This window comes from Dermacentor silvarum, chromosome 11, assembly GCF_013339745.2.
Source record: "Dermacentor silvarum isolate Dsil-2018 chromosome 11, BIME_Dsil_1.4, whole genome shotgun sequence".
NCBI lineage: Eukaryota > Metazoa > Arthropoda > Arachnida > Ixodida > Ixodidae > Dermacentor > Dermacentor silvarum.
In genome coordinates this window covers 68,644,388-68,660,641 of record NC_051164.1, presented here as the reverse complement: position 1 = coordinate 68,660,641, position 16,254 = coordinate 68,644,388, and the positions used below count along the sequence as shown (strand labels likewise).

At 47.3% G+C, this 16,254-nt stretch overlaps 1 protein-coding gene across 1 annotated transcript; it reads left to right on the top strand.

Annotated features, from left to right (window-relative positions):
• Positions 1-52: 52 nt before the first annotated feature.
• Positions 53-16,081, top strand: LOC119433529 (heat shock protein 68). The gene is made up of 2 exons (XM_037700771.2): positions 53-1,198; positions 15,087-16,081. Exons 1-2 carry the CDS (start codon positions 146-148, stop codon positions 15,945-15,947), a joined length of 1,914 nt encoding a protein of 637 aa, XP_037556699.2. The 5' UTR covers positions 53-145; the 3' UTR covers positions 15,948-16,081.
• Positions 16,082-16,254: the final 173 nt, after the last annotated feature.

Here is a 16,254-nt window from a genome sequence, read left to right as displayed (position 1 = left end):
AGCTTGCGAAACTTCTGGGCGTTTCTAGAAGAGCGCGCGAACGGTTTAAATCGCGCGTCGCGACCGCCGTACAGCAGATTACTCATTCACTGCAACGAGTGAGCAAGTGTTCTGAACGGAACGCAACTACCGCAACACAATCATCATGCCTATCGGCAGAAAGTCTGACGTGCCGGCCATCGGCATCGACTTGGGCACCACGTATTCCTGCGTGGGTGTCTTCCAGCACGGCCGCGTCGAGATCATCGCCAACGACCAGGGCAACCGCACGACGCCGAGCTACGTAGCCTTCACGGATACGGAACGGCTGATCGGCGATGCTGCCAAGGCGCAGGCGGCCATGAACCCGGAGAATACGGTGTTCGACGCCAAGAGGCTCATCGGGCGCCGCTACGACGACCCCAAGATCCAGGAAGACATCCGCCACTGGCCCTTCAAGGTGGAGAACGACTGTGGCAAGCCCAAGATCAGCGTCGAGTTCAAGGGCGAGCGCAAACGCTTCAACCCGGAGGAGATCAGCGCCATGGTTCTGACCAAGATGAAGGAGACGGCGGAGGCATACTTGGGGAAGCAAGTGAGCGACGCCGTCATCACGGTGCCTGCTTACTTCAACGACTCGCAAAGGCAGGCCACCAAAGACGCCGGTGCCATAGCGGGTCTCAACGTGCTGCGCATCATCAACGAACCGACCGCAGCCGCTCTCGCGTACGGACTCGACAAGAACCTGCGCGGTGAGAAGAACGTCCTCATCTTCGACCTGGGAGGCGGAACCTTCGACGTCTCCGTGCTGACCATCGACGAGGGCTCCTTGTTCGAGGTCCGCTCCACGGCTGGAGACACGCACCTGGGAGGCGAAGACTTCGACAACCGGATGGTCGAGCACTTCGTGCAAGAGTTCCAGCGCAAACACCGCAAGGACCTCCGAAAAAATCCGAGAGCGGTGCGGAGACTGCGCACCGCCTGCGAGCGTGCCAAGAGGACCCTGTCCAGCTCCGCCGAGGCGAGCATCGAGATCGACGCGCTCTTCGAAGGCATCGACTTCTACAGCAAGATCACCCGCGCCCGGTTCGAGGAGCTCTGCATGGACCTGTTCCGAAGCACGCTCGAACCGGTGGAGCGCGCACTCAGCGACGCCAAGATGGACAAGTCTCAGATCCAGGACGTCGTGCTGGTGGGCGGCTCTACGCGGATCCCCAAGGTGCAGAAGCTGCTTAGAGACTTCTTCAACGGCAAGGAACTGTCCATGGGCATCAACCCGGACGAGGCCGTCGCCTACGGAGCAGCGGTGCAGGCGGCCGTCCTCAGTGGCGACTCGAGCGAGGCCATCCGCGACGTGCTGCTGGTCGACGTGGCTCCGCTGTCCCTGGGCATCGAGACGGCGGGTGGAGTGATGACGCGCATCGTCGAACGGAACACGCGCATCCCTTGCAAGACCTCCAAGACCTTTACCACTTACGCGGACAACCAGCCCGCAGTCACCATCCAGGTCTTCGAAGGCGAGCGTGCCCTCACCAAGGACAACCACCTGCTGGGAACGTTCAACCTGAACGGCATCCCACCCGCACCTCGCGGCGTTCCCCAGATCGAGGTGACCTTTGACATGGACGCCAACTGGAATCCTGCAGGTCTCGGCTAAGGACATGAGCACGGGCAAGCAGGAGAGCATCCGGATCACCAACGACAAGGGCCGTCTCTCCAAGGAGGACATTGAGCGCATGCTTGCCGAAGCCGAGAAGTTCAAGCAGGAGGACGACGCACAGCGCGAGAGGGTGGCTGCTAGGAACTCCTTGGAGTCTTATGCCTATGGAGTCAAGCAGGCAGCTGAAGAAGCAGGAGACAAACTGTCTGCTGCAGACAAGGACTCTGTGCTTTCCAAGTGTCGCGAGACCATCTCTTGGATCGATGCCAACAGCCTCGCTGAAAAGGACGAGTACGAACACCGGCTCAAGGAACTGCAGCAAGCCTGCATGCCCATAATGAGCAAACTCCATCAAGCACAGGGACCAAAGCACAGCTCAACATCGCAACAATCCGGACCCACGATAGAAGAAGTGGACTAAAGCAATGGACTGTGATCTAGTCACTCATCCTTCATATATAGTTACATAGCTCATCTTTTCATAGTAATGTAATTCATTTATTGTACACAACACTGTACGTAGTTGCTGTTACTCAGACACCACAATAAAGGGACTTTTTTTTTACCAGATGTCTTTTTCTCCACAGTATGGCATGGGTGATGAGCTCACCTAGCCATCGTGTGACTTATTGTTTACGTGAATCTATAAGTGGTGTTGCTTTCCGAGGTAAGTATAAGAAACTTGTCAAAATAATAAATGCTAGAGTGTAAAAGGTTTGGATGGCTGTACAGAAAAGGGAATGAATTTAGAGAGACAAGTACTAAGTAAATGCATGGAGATGTTACCATGGTCACACACAAATTTACATGTAGGGAGGAAGGAAACAACAGACACTACATAATGCTGTCACAGGGACATAATTCACATATCTGGTAACACCACCAAAGATGGACAATTTTAAAAGGGAAGGGTGCAAGAGAGGAAAGGCGGTGTGAAGGTGTGCTCATGCTATAAGCAGTGGCATAGCCAGAGGGTGGCACACTGAACAAGTGCCTCACCTCTCTCCCTTCTATGAAATTTCTGCGTACGTGCTCAGCCCAGCCGCTCTTTCTCCCTTCCCATCCACAATTAGATGTGTGCCCCCACTCAAAAAAATAAAATAATTCTTGCTAGGCCACTACATCAGGATGCAAAATGGCAAACAATAAAGCCAACAAGTATGGACGAAAGATTGCAGTTGGCAGCAAAAACATGTTTATACGGGTGGTGTGATTTGTGGAGAGGAAACAGTTGCCAACATGAAAACCATGAGCTGGTGCGAAGTCTGCCTTCAGGCTAACTGCCGAAGTTATCTTGTTTGGAGATACGAATGGCCACGTTAAAGATTTAGATCCAACCTTTCACCATTTACTACAACGGCAAACATGTATTAGGCCTCAGCGAGGGACACAATCTAGTAATTGTCAAGAGTGAAAGTAGCTAAATGCATACGGGAATCTCAAGATAAGCAGTTAAACAGGACCTATAGACTCATGATAGAAACAATATACAGTAACTGAACAAAATGAAAATAACTTGCATATGGAACTAACAGCTTGGAAGGTGATCCAAGGATGTGTCATACAGCTGCAAAGGAAAGTTTAACAGCAAGCTAATGCCAGAATCAAGACCTATGATGGCAAATTTCAATGACCAACGGGCAAAAAATATAGTGGTATACATTGACAATCAGATCAGAAATCCAAACAAAGAGTGGGATTACAGAAATATAGAAAGTATAATACAAAAAGTAATTCAGAAAAAGTAGATCAAGATCCACTGGAAAGGAAGGAGAAAGCGACTAAGTTGGTGGAATAAAGAAAATTAAAGAGGCAATTAAGGCTACATGCAATGTATCGAGAGAGAACATGAAAGCTAAACGGGCTCAAATGCCACGCAATGTGAGAGAGATGGCATCAGTAAAATGATGGGTAAATCATTGAAGTAAATTGCTACTGTGTGTTAGTGCATATGAGTTCTATACGCTTCTCAAGTTAAGTGTCATACATTTGATGGACCAATTGGCACCACAGGGTGCGATTCGAAATCCCATGGCTTTATTGGGCGGTGCTATTTGTTGTCGGCAAGCAACTAGACTACCAGCTCTTTCCGTAGAATCTTAATAGGCCATCAGTTCTGGATAGCCTTATTGGCTACTAGTTTCTGTTTAGGAATTTTCACTAGAGGTGTTAGGTTTGAAATGACAAGCTATTAAAACAAAAAAAGTTTGCGAGTTTTTCACCATACTTAGTAGTCTTGTGAGATTATTTCTTATTCTGAAAATTTCTGAAATACTCTTATTTATCTCAAAGCGTGATCAACATCTATTTAAGGCATAGGTCAGATCATTTGTTTCGCCTGCGTTCCTAAACCCATAATTGAACTTCGAACTTTATTTGCATCAAGTAGGCACTTTACAAGATGCCAGGAGGCCCAAAAGAAAAAAAATTAAGCAGACTCAACCCAACAAAGGGGTCTTGGGTTCTTCTAGGTTACGTAAGGGTGGTAGGCTGGGCACAGTACAATATGGTTATTTCCTTTTTTTGGCTGGGCTCAATCCGTGAATATAAACTGACGGCAGGTTTCCTTTGAAACAGTTTAAGCTGTTTCGGGTGTTTTGTATGTGCTACGACTCCAACAATAGTCGTTTTTGTTGGTTGGTCTGGGTTGTTAGAATTTCAATTTCTTCGAAGGCAATCTTATGGTCCGCATCTTCTGAGTGTTCGGCTAGGGGGTTTCGCTGTCTGGAGAACGTTCTGACATCGTTCTTGTGTTATCTTATTCTTTTGGTGAAATTTTTCGTTTCACCACTGTATGCTGCCTGACAGAACATTTGGTTTTGTATACGACCCCTTGGGCTCTCTCTTGGTGAACGGTCCTTGGTTCTCGGTAGGAGATGGTTTATTATGCTAATTGGTTCGTGCGTGACCTTTATGCCTTCTTTCTTCAAAATTCTGCTGATCGCTTCACTGGTACCTTTTATGTAGGGGAGAGATATTCGTTTCCAAGACGGTGGGGAGGACCAAAATGCATTGCACATTGGAATCCGACAGAAGAGAAGAAAAAAACGTTTTCACCGAACTCCGAAAGAATGGCTACCCAAGCCATTTCATACGAAAAGCAATCCGGAAGCAAAAAAGAAACAAACTTCGAGAACCGCCCCAGATTTCTTGCCAAAATTTCAACCCCTGACAAAAACCTTACGCTAATGGTGCCTGTCACTCACTCTATTGACATGACACTGAAGACATGGACTTGTCAAAGCACCAGATTGGTGAATGTGCTAGTTCCCCAGCTGCAGTGGACACAGCAAGACCAAAAAACATTTTTCCACCAGGTGTTGCACTCGAGCCTTGTCCAAACTCACGCGGCCCAGGTACTCGGCAGGTAAATCTGCTGGTCTAGCAAAAGCATAGATGCACTGTTCCATCATATGTACTACGCACGCACCAACACCTGCAGACCTAGGGCGGTATTCTGTAAGAGTCCCAATTAGTGGACTGTCCATTTCGGCTGTCGCTGATTGGCTGCTGCTTCACGAGCAAGAAGGAGACTGGCTAGCACCTTCCTGCACGTGAAGTAGCAGCCAATCAGCGACAGCCGAAATGGACAGTCCACTAATTGGGACTCTTACAGAATACCGCCCCTACTGTTAGTGCCACAAAGTGCACCTAAGATTTGCAACTCATCTTCAGTGCCAGCCCTCTTCTCACCTTACTGAAGTGACAAGAACACACTCTAAAGCAAGTTTACACCCTTTGGGGTGCATCTTGTCCCCAAACAATAATCGTCATATGTCATGTTTGTGTTCCCTTTCTTGAAAACTCTGCGGTTGCTACGTTGCCTGTCAAGAATGCCTATGTCACGCTGATAACGGCCATGCTGTTTGTGACCTAAAAGTACCGGGTGCACAGCATTAAAAAAAAGAAATTAAGGCACGCATACAGATGACGATTATTGTTTGGAGACGAGATCAACCTCAAAGGGTGCAAACTTTTCTTAAGTGTGTAAGACAGTGCAATCTACATGCTACCACACTGCTGAGCTTCAAAAGTACAATGATCTTGAGAACAACTGTAAGAGGATTTAAATGATGCACAAGGAAGAATCGACCACCATTCAGAGCCTCAAAAAGCAGGTGAACTCAGGGCAGCGGCAAATCAAAATGCAGAAAGTCAAGTTCCTCAACAATGAATAAACAGATAGTCAGAGTAAATCATTCACACTTGTTGTGCCGAGGCTTGCAGTCAGGGGTATACAGTAAGGCTGAACCGCCTACGCCTATTCTTGCGCATATTTCTGGATCTTTACCTGTATTTGTGAAATTTTAAGAATGTCTCCAGTGACTAAAGTATCGGTTGTTTTTCCAATCCACAAGCATGGTAAAATTACTAGTACAATTACAAATTATTGACGTATAGGAATCCTATCCAAAAAATAACATCCCAACTGTTATAATGTAATATTTATGTTAATATTATATTGCAATAACTTTTTTTTCCCCCTTCCCAAAAACGCAGTTTAATCTGAGGCCCGATGGCAAAGCACGGTGCTCATGGCACTGAGGGACGCGGGCCCGCACAACATGTGAGTGTAAAGAAAGTACAAACGAAATTACATGTGAACTAACACCGGTTTATTCTAAAAATCTGTGTTTCCTTTTATGACATAACACTAAACACATCACAGTGATATCCATGATAGCAGCGCATGAAAAAATAAAGACACACAAAAAGAAAAAGACGGGACAATTTATGTCTTTTTCTTTTTCCCATTTTTCTTTTGGCCAGTCTTTTTCTCTTTCCGTGTCTTTGTTCATGGACATCACTGTGATATGTTCATTGTCATGTCATAAAAGGAAACACACATTTGTAAGAAGCAACAGTTGCTAGTTTGCACCTTACTTTCCTTATGTTAAAACGAAGACAGAAAGAGAGAAAGATAGAACAAGTTCCATCTTTTTTTCTTTTGTGTCTTTTTCCAGTTTCTATTTGCAGAACTTTTTCTCATTCTGTGCTTTCGTTACGCCCTATGCTGCTATCTAGAATAACTTCTAACTCGCCCTATTTGCCAACCTTATCATTGTGATATGTTCACTGTCGTGCTATAAAGGAAACTTTTTAGGAAGAAAAAAGGTAAACGAAGATGTCTGAAAGCTAAACCTTTGTCCCGCATTAAAATGATGAGAATGACAATGAAAGTGCATTTTCAGAATCTGGAAAGAAAGAATCTACGAGGTGTGTCCAAAAAGAAACCGAACTTTTGCTATAGAATCTTTATTGCTTATTGTACAATATTTTAAGCACTGTCCCCCTCAAAGTAGTCCCCTCTACTAGCAATGCACTGTTCCCGTCGTTCCTTCCATTTTTGGAAAGCCTCCTGGAACGCAATTTCTGGGATGGCGCGCAGGTCTCTTCTCGCATTGTCCTGAATCTCCTCTATGGTTTGGAAACGACGTCCTTTCAACGTGGTTTTAAGTTTGGGAAACAGGAAACAGTCTGCTAGCACTAGGTCCGGAGAATGCGGTGGGTGCAGAACAGGAGTGGGATGTTTTACTAAATAGCTGCGGACAAGGAGCGACGTGTGAGCCGGAGCATTGTCATGATGCAACATCGAAGTCTGGTTTTGCCACAATTCAGGCCTCTTACTGCGCACAGAATTTCTCAAATGCACTAGAATTCCCTGGTAGACTTCCTTGTCTACCATCTGACCACGTGGTTTAAATTCCTGATGGACAATGCCTTCGCAGTCAAAAAACACAACCAACATCACCTGGATCTTTGACCGACTCATGCGTGCTTTTTTGGATGAGGAGACTCTTTGCCCACCCACTGCGAAGACTACAACTTAGTTTCAGTATCATAGCCATAAACCCACATCTCATCGCCTGCTATGATGTTCTTAAGGAGAGAGAGAGAAAAAAAAATTATTAAAATAAAGGGACACCGCAGGGCCCATTGTCACTTTGGCACTAATCCAGCGAAGAGCTTGTGCACGTGCTCACTTCAGCAGCTGTAGCTCGCCAACTAACGGTCAGAGCGAAACACCGCAAATGGCAGTTTGTTGTCTAAACCTGCCGCTACGTGCGCAAAGCTATTTAAAAAGTTTCTTTTTGCCGGGTGGCACGTAAAGTTATTTCACTCACTCACTCTTCTGAACACACCTTGTATTTTGCCTTCTGTAGAGCAGTTAAACCTGTAGCAAATTCGCCAACTAACGGAAAATTCAGAGCGATTCTAACACCGCAAATGGCAGTTTAGCGCGTACCTTGCTTTCATCTAAACCTGATTTACTCCCCACTACGTGCGCAGTTTGAGTAGCCGCTAGCAGGCGGCACGAAGTAAGGATAGTAGTTCCCTAAACTGTAAACATTCCGTTTAACTAAATTTGACTAATGCGCACTATAGCACATTAAAAAGTTTTTTTTTCCTTCGGCAACATCAACTGGAAAAGGAGAGTTTGCAGCAAGCGGCTTTTGAAGGGAGGGGGAAAAGTCACGCCCACGGCGGAACACAGGCGTGTGCTCGCTTTCGCCTCCTCGCCGTGAATTCGAGCGCGCCACGCGCGATGCCGCCGTTTTTCGCTACACGTTCCCTCTGCCGTTTGGCGCACTATTTAAAAAGTTCAGTTTCTTTCTGAACACACCTCGTATTTTGCCTAAGTCTGTAGATGTATATAGTACGCCCTTCCCCACAGCAACACATAATCTCATTCTCACAGTGGCCAAAAAGTGTGCTTTAGCATGTGCTACTGGAAGAACACAGCAACACATATTGAACAAGCACATAGAAGAGCTACAAGTAAAGGCACTTGACGGATACTGCCATAAGCCAGGGGCGCACCAACAAAGGGGGGGGGGTTGTACCCCCCCCCCCCTTGCGTCCAGCCCCACCAGTCCAACGTGTACCTTCAGTGCTCTGTTCACATTGTCATCTTGAGGTTGAATCCCCCCCTTATTAACACAAACACTGTATCACTGTCTTGTATTTATTCATTCACTCTTAAATTACTTTGAGTAAAACTCTGAAGAAATAAACATCGTCATCATCCTTGGTGTCATTATTATTGCGATTATAAGGCAGTTTATGTGCTGTTGGATTCCTCTGGTTAAAGCAAGGAAATTGCATATTATGCAAAGTGCTTGCTCCCCCCCCTGGCAGAGATCCTGGGTGCGCTACTGCCATAAGCACACCAAGAAATTACATTAAATTTGACAAGTAACAATCAAACTGTCACTGGCAATGTTTAGGCAAGGAGAGCAATATATTTATTCACATCCTGCTAGAGATGACAGCTCAGCAGGTTAGTGGTTTGTTGCAGAGTGTCATCTTTCCTTTAGTGCAGGTCATCAACATCATCAGCCTATATTTATGTCCACTGCATAATGAAGGCCTCTCCCTGCGATCACCAATCATCCCTTAGCGTGGGTACTAAATGGTAAATGAGAGTTTCACCTAACATACTCACTAACTCCTTCAATGATACAAAAAGCTAGCTGATCATAACTAATGATGAAGAGTAGCATATAAGCTAAAGCATTCTTGTAAAGGTATAGTTAATGAATACAGCATGCAGGTAACAAACAAAACATGTTTGTAAACTGGATTCCTCTCTTTTTTCCACATTAATCATTGCAAGTTCCAATTTCTTTAGGGTGAAATTGAAATATTTATCAGAGAATATATTCCTAGTCTACACAGCAACTTGAGTATGTATATAAGGAAACTATCACAAGAAGCAGAGGATGCAACATTTCCAGCTGAACTTCAGAAAACTGCAAGTTACACGACCACGTTTTAGTGACTTCATAATTCATGGCCAGTCGAACATGAAGTTCAACATGCACTGGCAAATTACACGCGGAAATAAAGTGCAGGATCAGGAAAATTGTCTTTGCCGACAGCTGTTCTTTATTTCCTCCAGATAAAAAAAAGTTGCGCATATCCCACGAACTGCGCGAATCAATGTAATTGCAGCTTTCCGAGCTGTTTGCATTGACTGGCGATAATTGGCAGTGATGTTGACAGCATACGGCAGTCGTGAGGTGATGTTAAATGTTACCTTGCATACACCACTTGTGTTTGTCCACGTAGTATACACAGAACACATCGCGAGACGTGTTTGCTTGAGGCATTGTTGTGCACCATAGTATTTTCTTTTTCTTCAAGAGTTTGCCCTGAGGCAAAATAAGTGCGCCATTGTTTGAAGCGGCTAGCCTACAAGGAGGTTAGCACTGTCACTGCTTCACATGATGCATCGCATCGTGGCTGAAGTGTTGATTTGCTGGACGGCTGCTTGCACGATGTCGTCTTGAGGCTGCGGTGCTTTAAAGCAACTTTGCATCTGCATACCCTGCATCAGCTGTCCGCATGGACAAACCTGCAGGGTGCTTAATTTTTCAGAAATGGCAGAAACATACCGTACAACCTTGAATTCAAATTCTTTCAGTGTGTCCACAACTGTTGCCTTTTCTAATAGTATAGCATTTCCTATTGAAGAGACCCAAAAGGAGGTATGCTTTCTCACAATGCCTCTCCCTCTGCCGCACTCCTGATGATAATTATAATTATTATTATTATTATTATTATTTTTTTTTTACGGCAGACACATGCCTCATATCGTCACAAATAATTGCTCCGGCATGTTCTTGTCCTCGAGAAGCCAGCTAATAGCAACAGCACTGCCCTTTCGGTTAACATGCAGATTTTCCTTCCAGATTTCTTTCTTGCCATATTAGTAAATCTCCATGGCCTTTTATGTTTCCATCATTTGCATCCAAATTATTGTCTGTTTCTCTCAATTTCTTGCCGATGGATCCTAGTCGTCTATTTCCCTTACTTGGATGCCAATTTTCTTGACCTGTTCCTTCATTCCTTGTCCTCCCATCCCATGTATGCGAGCTGGCACGAGCGAAGAGTGGTAAGGTTGTTATTCACCCGTTTCATGACTGCACTGGCTCTACCTATTCTCCGTCTCCTCTCTCTACCTCATCTCATCTACTTCCTCTCAGGAATGTTTTGTCAGTACAAAGGTAACCGCTGCAGCTTCTGTGATACTTTTACGGAAGGCTCACGCATCATTACAGCCTTTAGAGGGCATTGTGGCTACAGCCAGGAAGCTCTAAAGACTCCCGAGGGCATTGTGGTGATGCTTAGGCAGCTCTCGTTGGAAAGGTCTCAAAGACCACAAACGAGACATGCTTTTTGACGTCACCTTTCCCCTCCTTACACGTTCGCAACCACCCTCCGACGCAATGTGCATGACAGCAACAGCAGTGGAAAAGTCAAAAAAGGAGACAAGGAAGGCTTCGCTTTAAAAAGTGAGAAAGTGGTCATGAAACAACGAACAGTTTATGAATGAGAAAACATGGTCCTATAGGTGACCATGCAGAAACCGTAAATGTTTCATTCACAACAATGAGGCTGCTTGTTCAGGGCTTTGTTTCAGTTATCCCACCGCTTTTTCATCCGCTGCGACCCAGAGAATCATCGGGGGCATTTTTTTTGCTCTCTCCTGTTCTACTATATGGCCAGCAAACCAGAACATGACTGGCTAAGGAGATTGCTTCATGGTTGACTCTTTCAAGCAGTATAAACTCCAGCATCATGTAGCTCAAGCCATCTTCGCTTTCCTTTGTGCTTCCCACCAATTTAGACGCAGTCACTGACATTCGCAGTGCACTTATTTGGCTCGTAACTGCGGATGTCGGAGGCAACAGTCAACGTGGCATCCCTCAAATGGCAAACGACTCTTCATCTTCTAAAATGCCAGCGCAGTGGATGCACTTTTTTTCATGACTCTGAGTGACGAAATCCAGCCTTTATTCACTGGTGCATGACTTGGCAAATGGAACTAAGGACCTTTAAATGTAAAGTTTTACATGTTTCATGAATTCACTCTTCTCCCGTGATTTACTTATGCAACAACACCACCGTACAGTCCAAGCTCTTGCTAATACCTGGGTGTACATATCCCCTCCTCTCTAGTTTCGTCACATCGCGTTAATAAATGGCAACGCCAATTGAACATTAGTACATCCACCGTAACTTCTATTCTGAACCTATCTTGCTCACTAACTCGTAGCAAACATGAATATGCTGCAGCGATATGGAACCCTAGCACTGACAACCTAATCTAGGTTCTAGAACCTGTACAATATAATTCCGTTTGCTCCATTTTTTAAAACTACAACTGCTACAGAAGCATTAGGAACCATAAAGGCATCACTTGGGCTTCCCTCTCTTGCTTCACATCATATATATTTCTGCCTGCACCTATTTCACAAGATCTACTGTGCCACATTCCTTCTCTCCACTTTCTCGCATCTTGACTACAATGGAAAGCTGAGCCATTCTCCTGAAAGGGGTTGCAGAAAATAGTGTGCACCTCTTCCTTTCCACACTCACTCTCTCTCCTCATGAAGAGCATTGAGGTTCTGCAATGTCTAACCAAATCCTGCAGTGAATCTTTTATTACCAGAACATCACCCAACTGGAACCCTCTTCGTAGATCCATACTTACCATCACCAACCCCAAGTATTTCTTCCACTCTGTACTATTGCATACAAAGGATTTTTGTATATAACATTGTTACAGAATTAAATGTATATCCACTTAAATTTCCTTCATAATACCTTCGACCCAAACGATATTACTAAAATATGAATAAATAAAGTGACAACTGTTACTCAGCAGGGCCCCCAGGCAATAAAGTGAAGACCAATCTTGAGTATTGCTTATGTAAATAACATTTCTGCAGTTGTGTGAGAGGGGTACGTTGCTCAGCCATGTGAAGGGTATAATTGCACTGGAGCTGCTTAGCGCAGTTTGGGTCACCCTAGCGCAGTCACTGAATCAGGGCTATCAACTCTGTCTTTATTTTCAGAACTGTGTGTGTCTCTTTCTCCTTTTTTTAACCCCCGACGCTGAGCGACGAAGTCATTTCAGCTAGGCTACGCGCTCGCCGCTCAGCAGTCGCGGTCACTCTCGGCTTAATTATCGATGTAACGAACGGCATCGCACATCGTGTGGTCCAACATCAAAGGTAACAGTTGCTCGCTAAACAGAGAACAGCTAACCTAAAACAAAATGTTTGCAGCCTGTAAAATACATGCCCACTTGACTGCATCTAACAGACGCAGACGACAGGTACGCGATGCGTCGAAGCTCCGGGGTTGGCGGAAGGAACACGACTCCCCCCCACCACTTATTGATCGCGAAAGGTATCGAAATTTCTCGAAGGTACCCTCTATGCCGCTTCTTTTTTTTTTTTTCTCTCTCTCTCTTAACTTTCCTCGTGTATCACAACAACCGCAACTTTATTTTGTTTGATGTAGTAGCCTCGGTGATGGTGCGAGACGAACAGTTTATGAACGGGTCTCCTCTTTGTTCTTCGAGTTTTCACGAAGTAGTCGATCGTCTTCACAGTGAGCACTTCCGGCTTATAACCTCGGACGTTGCAGTCACAACAAACGTGGACTCTAGCTATAGTGAACTAGAATGTAAAACATTCTAGTACACTGTATAGTCTAGCTACCGGGCTCCGGCCGTGGTCACGCTCTTCGACGTCTAACTCGCGTAGTTCAGCCGGCGATTCCTAGGACTGGCCGATGTTGCGCGACCGGGTGAGCTGCCGTTTGAAATTCCGATGGGCTTCATCGTCGGCTTGCCGTGTCAATGCACCGTCGGCTGCCCTAAAAGGCGACGCCGTACAGAAAACCACGCGGGCCATGTTTTGCAAGCTGCACGAGATTGATGCGTCAACTTTCGATATGTATGCTCGCGATAGCAGACGACACTGTTTGTGCGCGAAACAGCGGCGTACGGGGAAACGACGCGAACCTTCCTGATGGGGGCGAGGTCTGTTTACCACGAACGGGCTCGAAACTTCTCGGCCTGTTCATGAAAACTATCACATAGCAGATATGTCGGGAGCATGTTGGTAATATCACAATTAAAAAGCATTACGGACGAACCAACCGCTTGTGCTTCTCTCGCGTTCGCGAGAGAAAAAACAAACGTTCTTAAATTGCAAAACCCTCACAAGGCGTGTCACGTTGAGATTATTGAGAAAGAAAACACATTTATCCTAACTACAAAACACCGAAAGTTCATGCATAAGAAAGGAATCCACGGTGTTGTCAAACTTCCGGCCCAGGGCTCGCGAGCAGACGACGCGAGAACATTCTCGATGCTTCGCATCGCAAGAGACCAATCGTGGAGCGGCTTCACTGACGTCACTGTCCCACTTTGCCCTGATTGGCTACCGCGGCTCGCGAAGCTTCTGGGCGTTTCTAGAAAAGCGCGCGAACGGTATAAATCACGCGTCGCGACCGCGGCACAGCAGATTACTCATTCACTGCAACGAGTGAGCAAGTGTTCTGAACGGAACGCAACTACCGCAACACAATCATCATGCCTATCGGCAGAAAGTCTGACGTGCCGGCCATCGGCATCGACTTGGGCACCACGTATTCCTGCGTGGGTGTCTTCCAGCACGGCCGCGTCGAGATCATCGCCAACGACCAGGGCAACCGCACGACGCCGAGCTACGTAGCCTTCACGGATACGGAACGGCTGATCGGCGATGCTGCCAAGGCGCAGGCGGCCATGAACCCGGAGAACACGGTGTTCGACGCCAAGAGGCTCATCGGGCGCCGCTACGACGACCCCAAGATCCAAGAAGACATCCGCCACTGGCCCTTCAAAGTGGAGAACGACTGTGGCAAGCCCAAGATCAGCGTCGAGTTCAAGGGCGAGCGCAAACGCTTCAACCCGGAGGAGATCAGCGCCATGGTTCTGACCAAGATGAAGGAGACGGCGGAGGCATACTTGGGGAAGCAAGTGAGCGACGCCGTCATCACGGTGCCTGCTTACTTCAACGACTCGCAAAGGCAGGCCACCAAGGACGCCGGTGCCATAGCGGGTCTCAACGTGCTGCGCATCATCAACGAACCGACCGCAGCCGCTCTCGCGTACGGACTCGACAAGAACCTGCGCGGTGAGAAGAACGTCCTCATCTTCGACCTGGGAGGCGGAACCTTCGACGTCTCCGTGCTGACCATCGACGAGGGCTCCTTGTTCGAGGTCCGTTCCACCGCTGGAGACACGCACCTGGGAGGCGAAGACTTCGACAACCGGATGGTCGAGCACTTCGTGCAAGAGTTCCAGCGCAAACACCGCAAGGACCTCCGAAAAAATCCGAGAGCGGTGCGGAGACTGCGCACCGCCTGCGAGCGTGCCAAGAGGACCCTGTCCAGCTCTACCGAGGCAAGCATCGAGATCGACGCGCTCTTCGAAGGCATCGACTTCTACAGCAAGATCACCCGCGCCCGGTTCGAGGAGCTCTGCATGGACTTGTTCCGAAGCACGCTCGAACCGGTGGAGCGCGCTCTCAGCGACGCCAAGATGGACAAGTCTCAGATCCAGGACGTCGTGTTGGTGGGTGGCTCTACGCGGATCCCCAAGGTGCAGAAGCTGCTTCGGGACTTCTTCAACGGCAAGGAACTATCCATGGGCATCAACCCGGACGAGGCCGTCGCGTACGGAGCCGCGGTGCAGGCGGCCGTCCTGAGCGGCGACTCGAGCGAGGCCATCCGCGACGTGCTGCTGGTCGACGTGGCTCCGCTGTCCCTGGGAATCGAGACGGCTGGCGGAGTGATGACGCGCATCGTGGAACGGAACACGCGCATCCCTTGCAAGACGTCCAAGACCTTTACCACTTACGCGGACAACCAACCCGCAGTCACCATCCAGGTCTTCGAAGGCGAGCGTGCCCTCACCAAGGACAACCACCTGCTGGGAACGTTCAACCTGAACGGCATCCCACCGGCTCCTCGTGGCGTTCCCCAGATCGAGGTGACCTTTGACATGGACGCCAATGGAATCCTGCAGGTCTCGGCTAAGGACATGAGCACGGGCAAGCAGGAGAGCATCCGCATCACCAACGACAAGGGCCGTCTCTCCAAGGAGGACATTGAGCGCATGCTCGCCGAAGCCGAGAAGTTCAAGCAGGAGGACGATGCGCAGCGCGAGAGGGTGGCTGCTAGGAACTCCTTGGAGTCTTATGCCTATGGAGTCAAGCAGGCAGCTGAAGAAGCAGGAGACAAGCTGTCTGCTGCGGACAAGGACTCCGTGCTCTCCAAGTGCCGCGAGACCATCTCTTGGATCGATGCCAACAGCCTCGCTGAGAAGGACGAGTACGAACACCGGCTCAAGGAACTGCAGCAAGCCTGCATGCCCATCATGAGCAAGCTCCATCAAGCACAGGGACCAAAGCACAGCTCTACATCACAACACTCCGGACCCACGATAGAAGAAGTGGACTAAACGAATTTAAATGTAAAATAGTCACTCATTTGTCATAGCAGTGTTTATCACGTCCTCATAATCATTTAATTTATTCCGTGTACATAAAGACTGTTTTTACTGAAACACCACAATAAAGGGACAGTTTATCTTTGACACCACATGCTGTTTCTTTTTTTAATGGTGTTGCAATGGGGCTAATGCCACCTCGCCACCATTAATAAGCAATGAGCACATGAGACTTATTTGCAAAGAATAATGATCTGAAATTGTGAGACAAGTATCATCAACTTGGAAATTAGCAATGTGTGACAGGTTACAGCAGCAA

What these genes read in the sequence shown, in the direction of transcription:
- LOC119433529 (XM_037700771.2), top strand. Translation starts at nt 146, where the DNA reads ATGCCTATCGGCAGAAAGTCTGACGTGCCGGCCATCGGCATCGACTTG. An exon ending in GCTCTACGCGGATCCCCAAG is followed by an intron (nt 1,199 to 15,086) that starts GTGCAGAAGCTG and finishes CGGATCCCCAAG; the next exon opens with GTGCAGAAGCTGCTTCGGGA.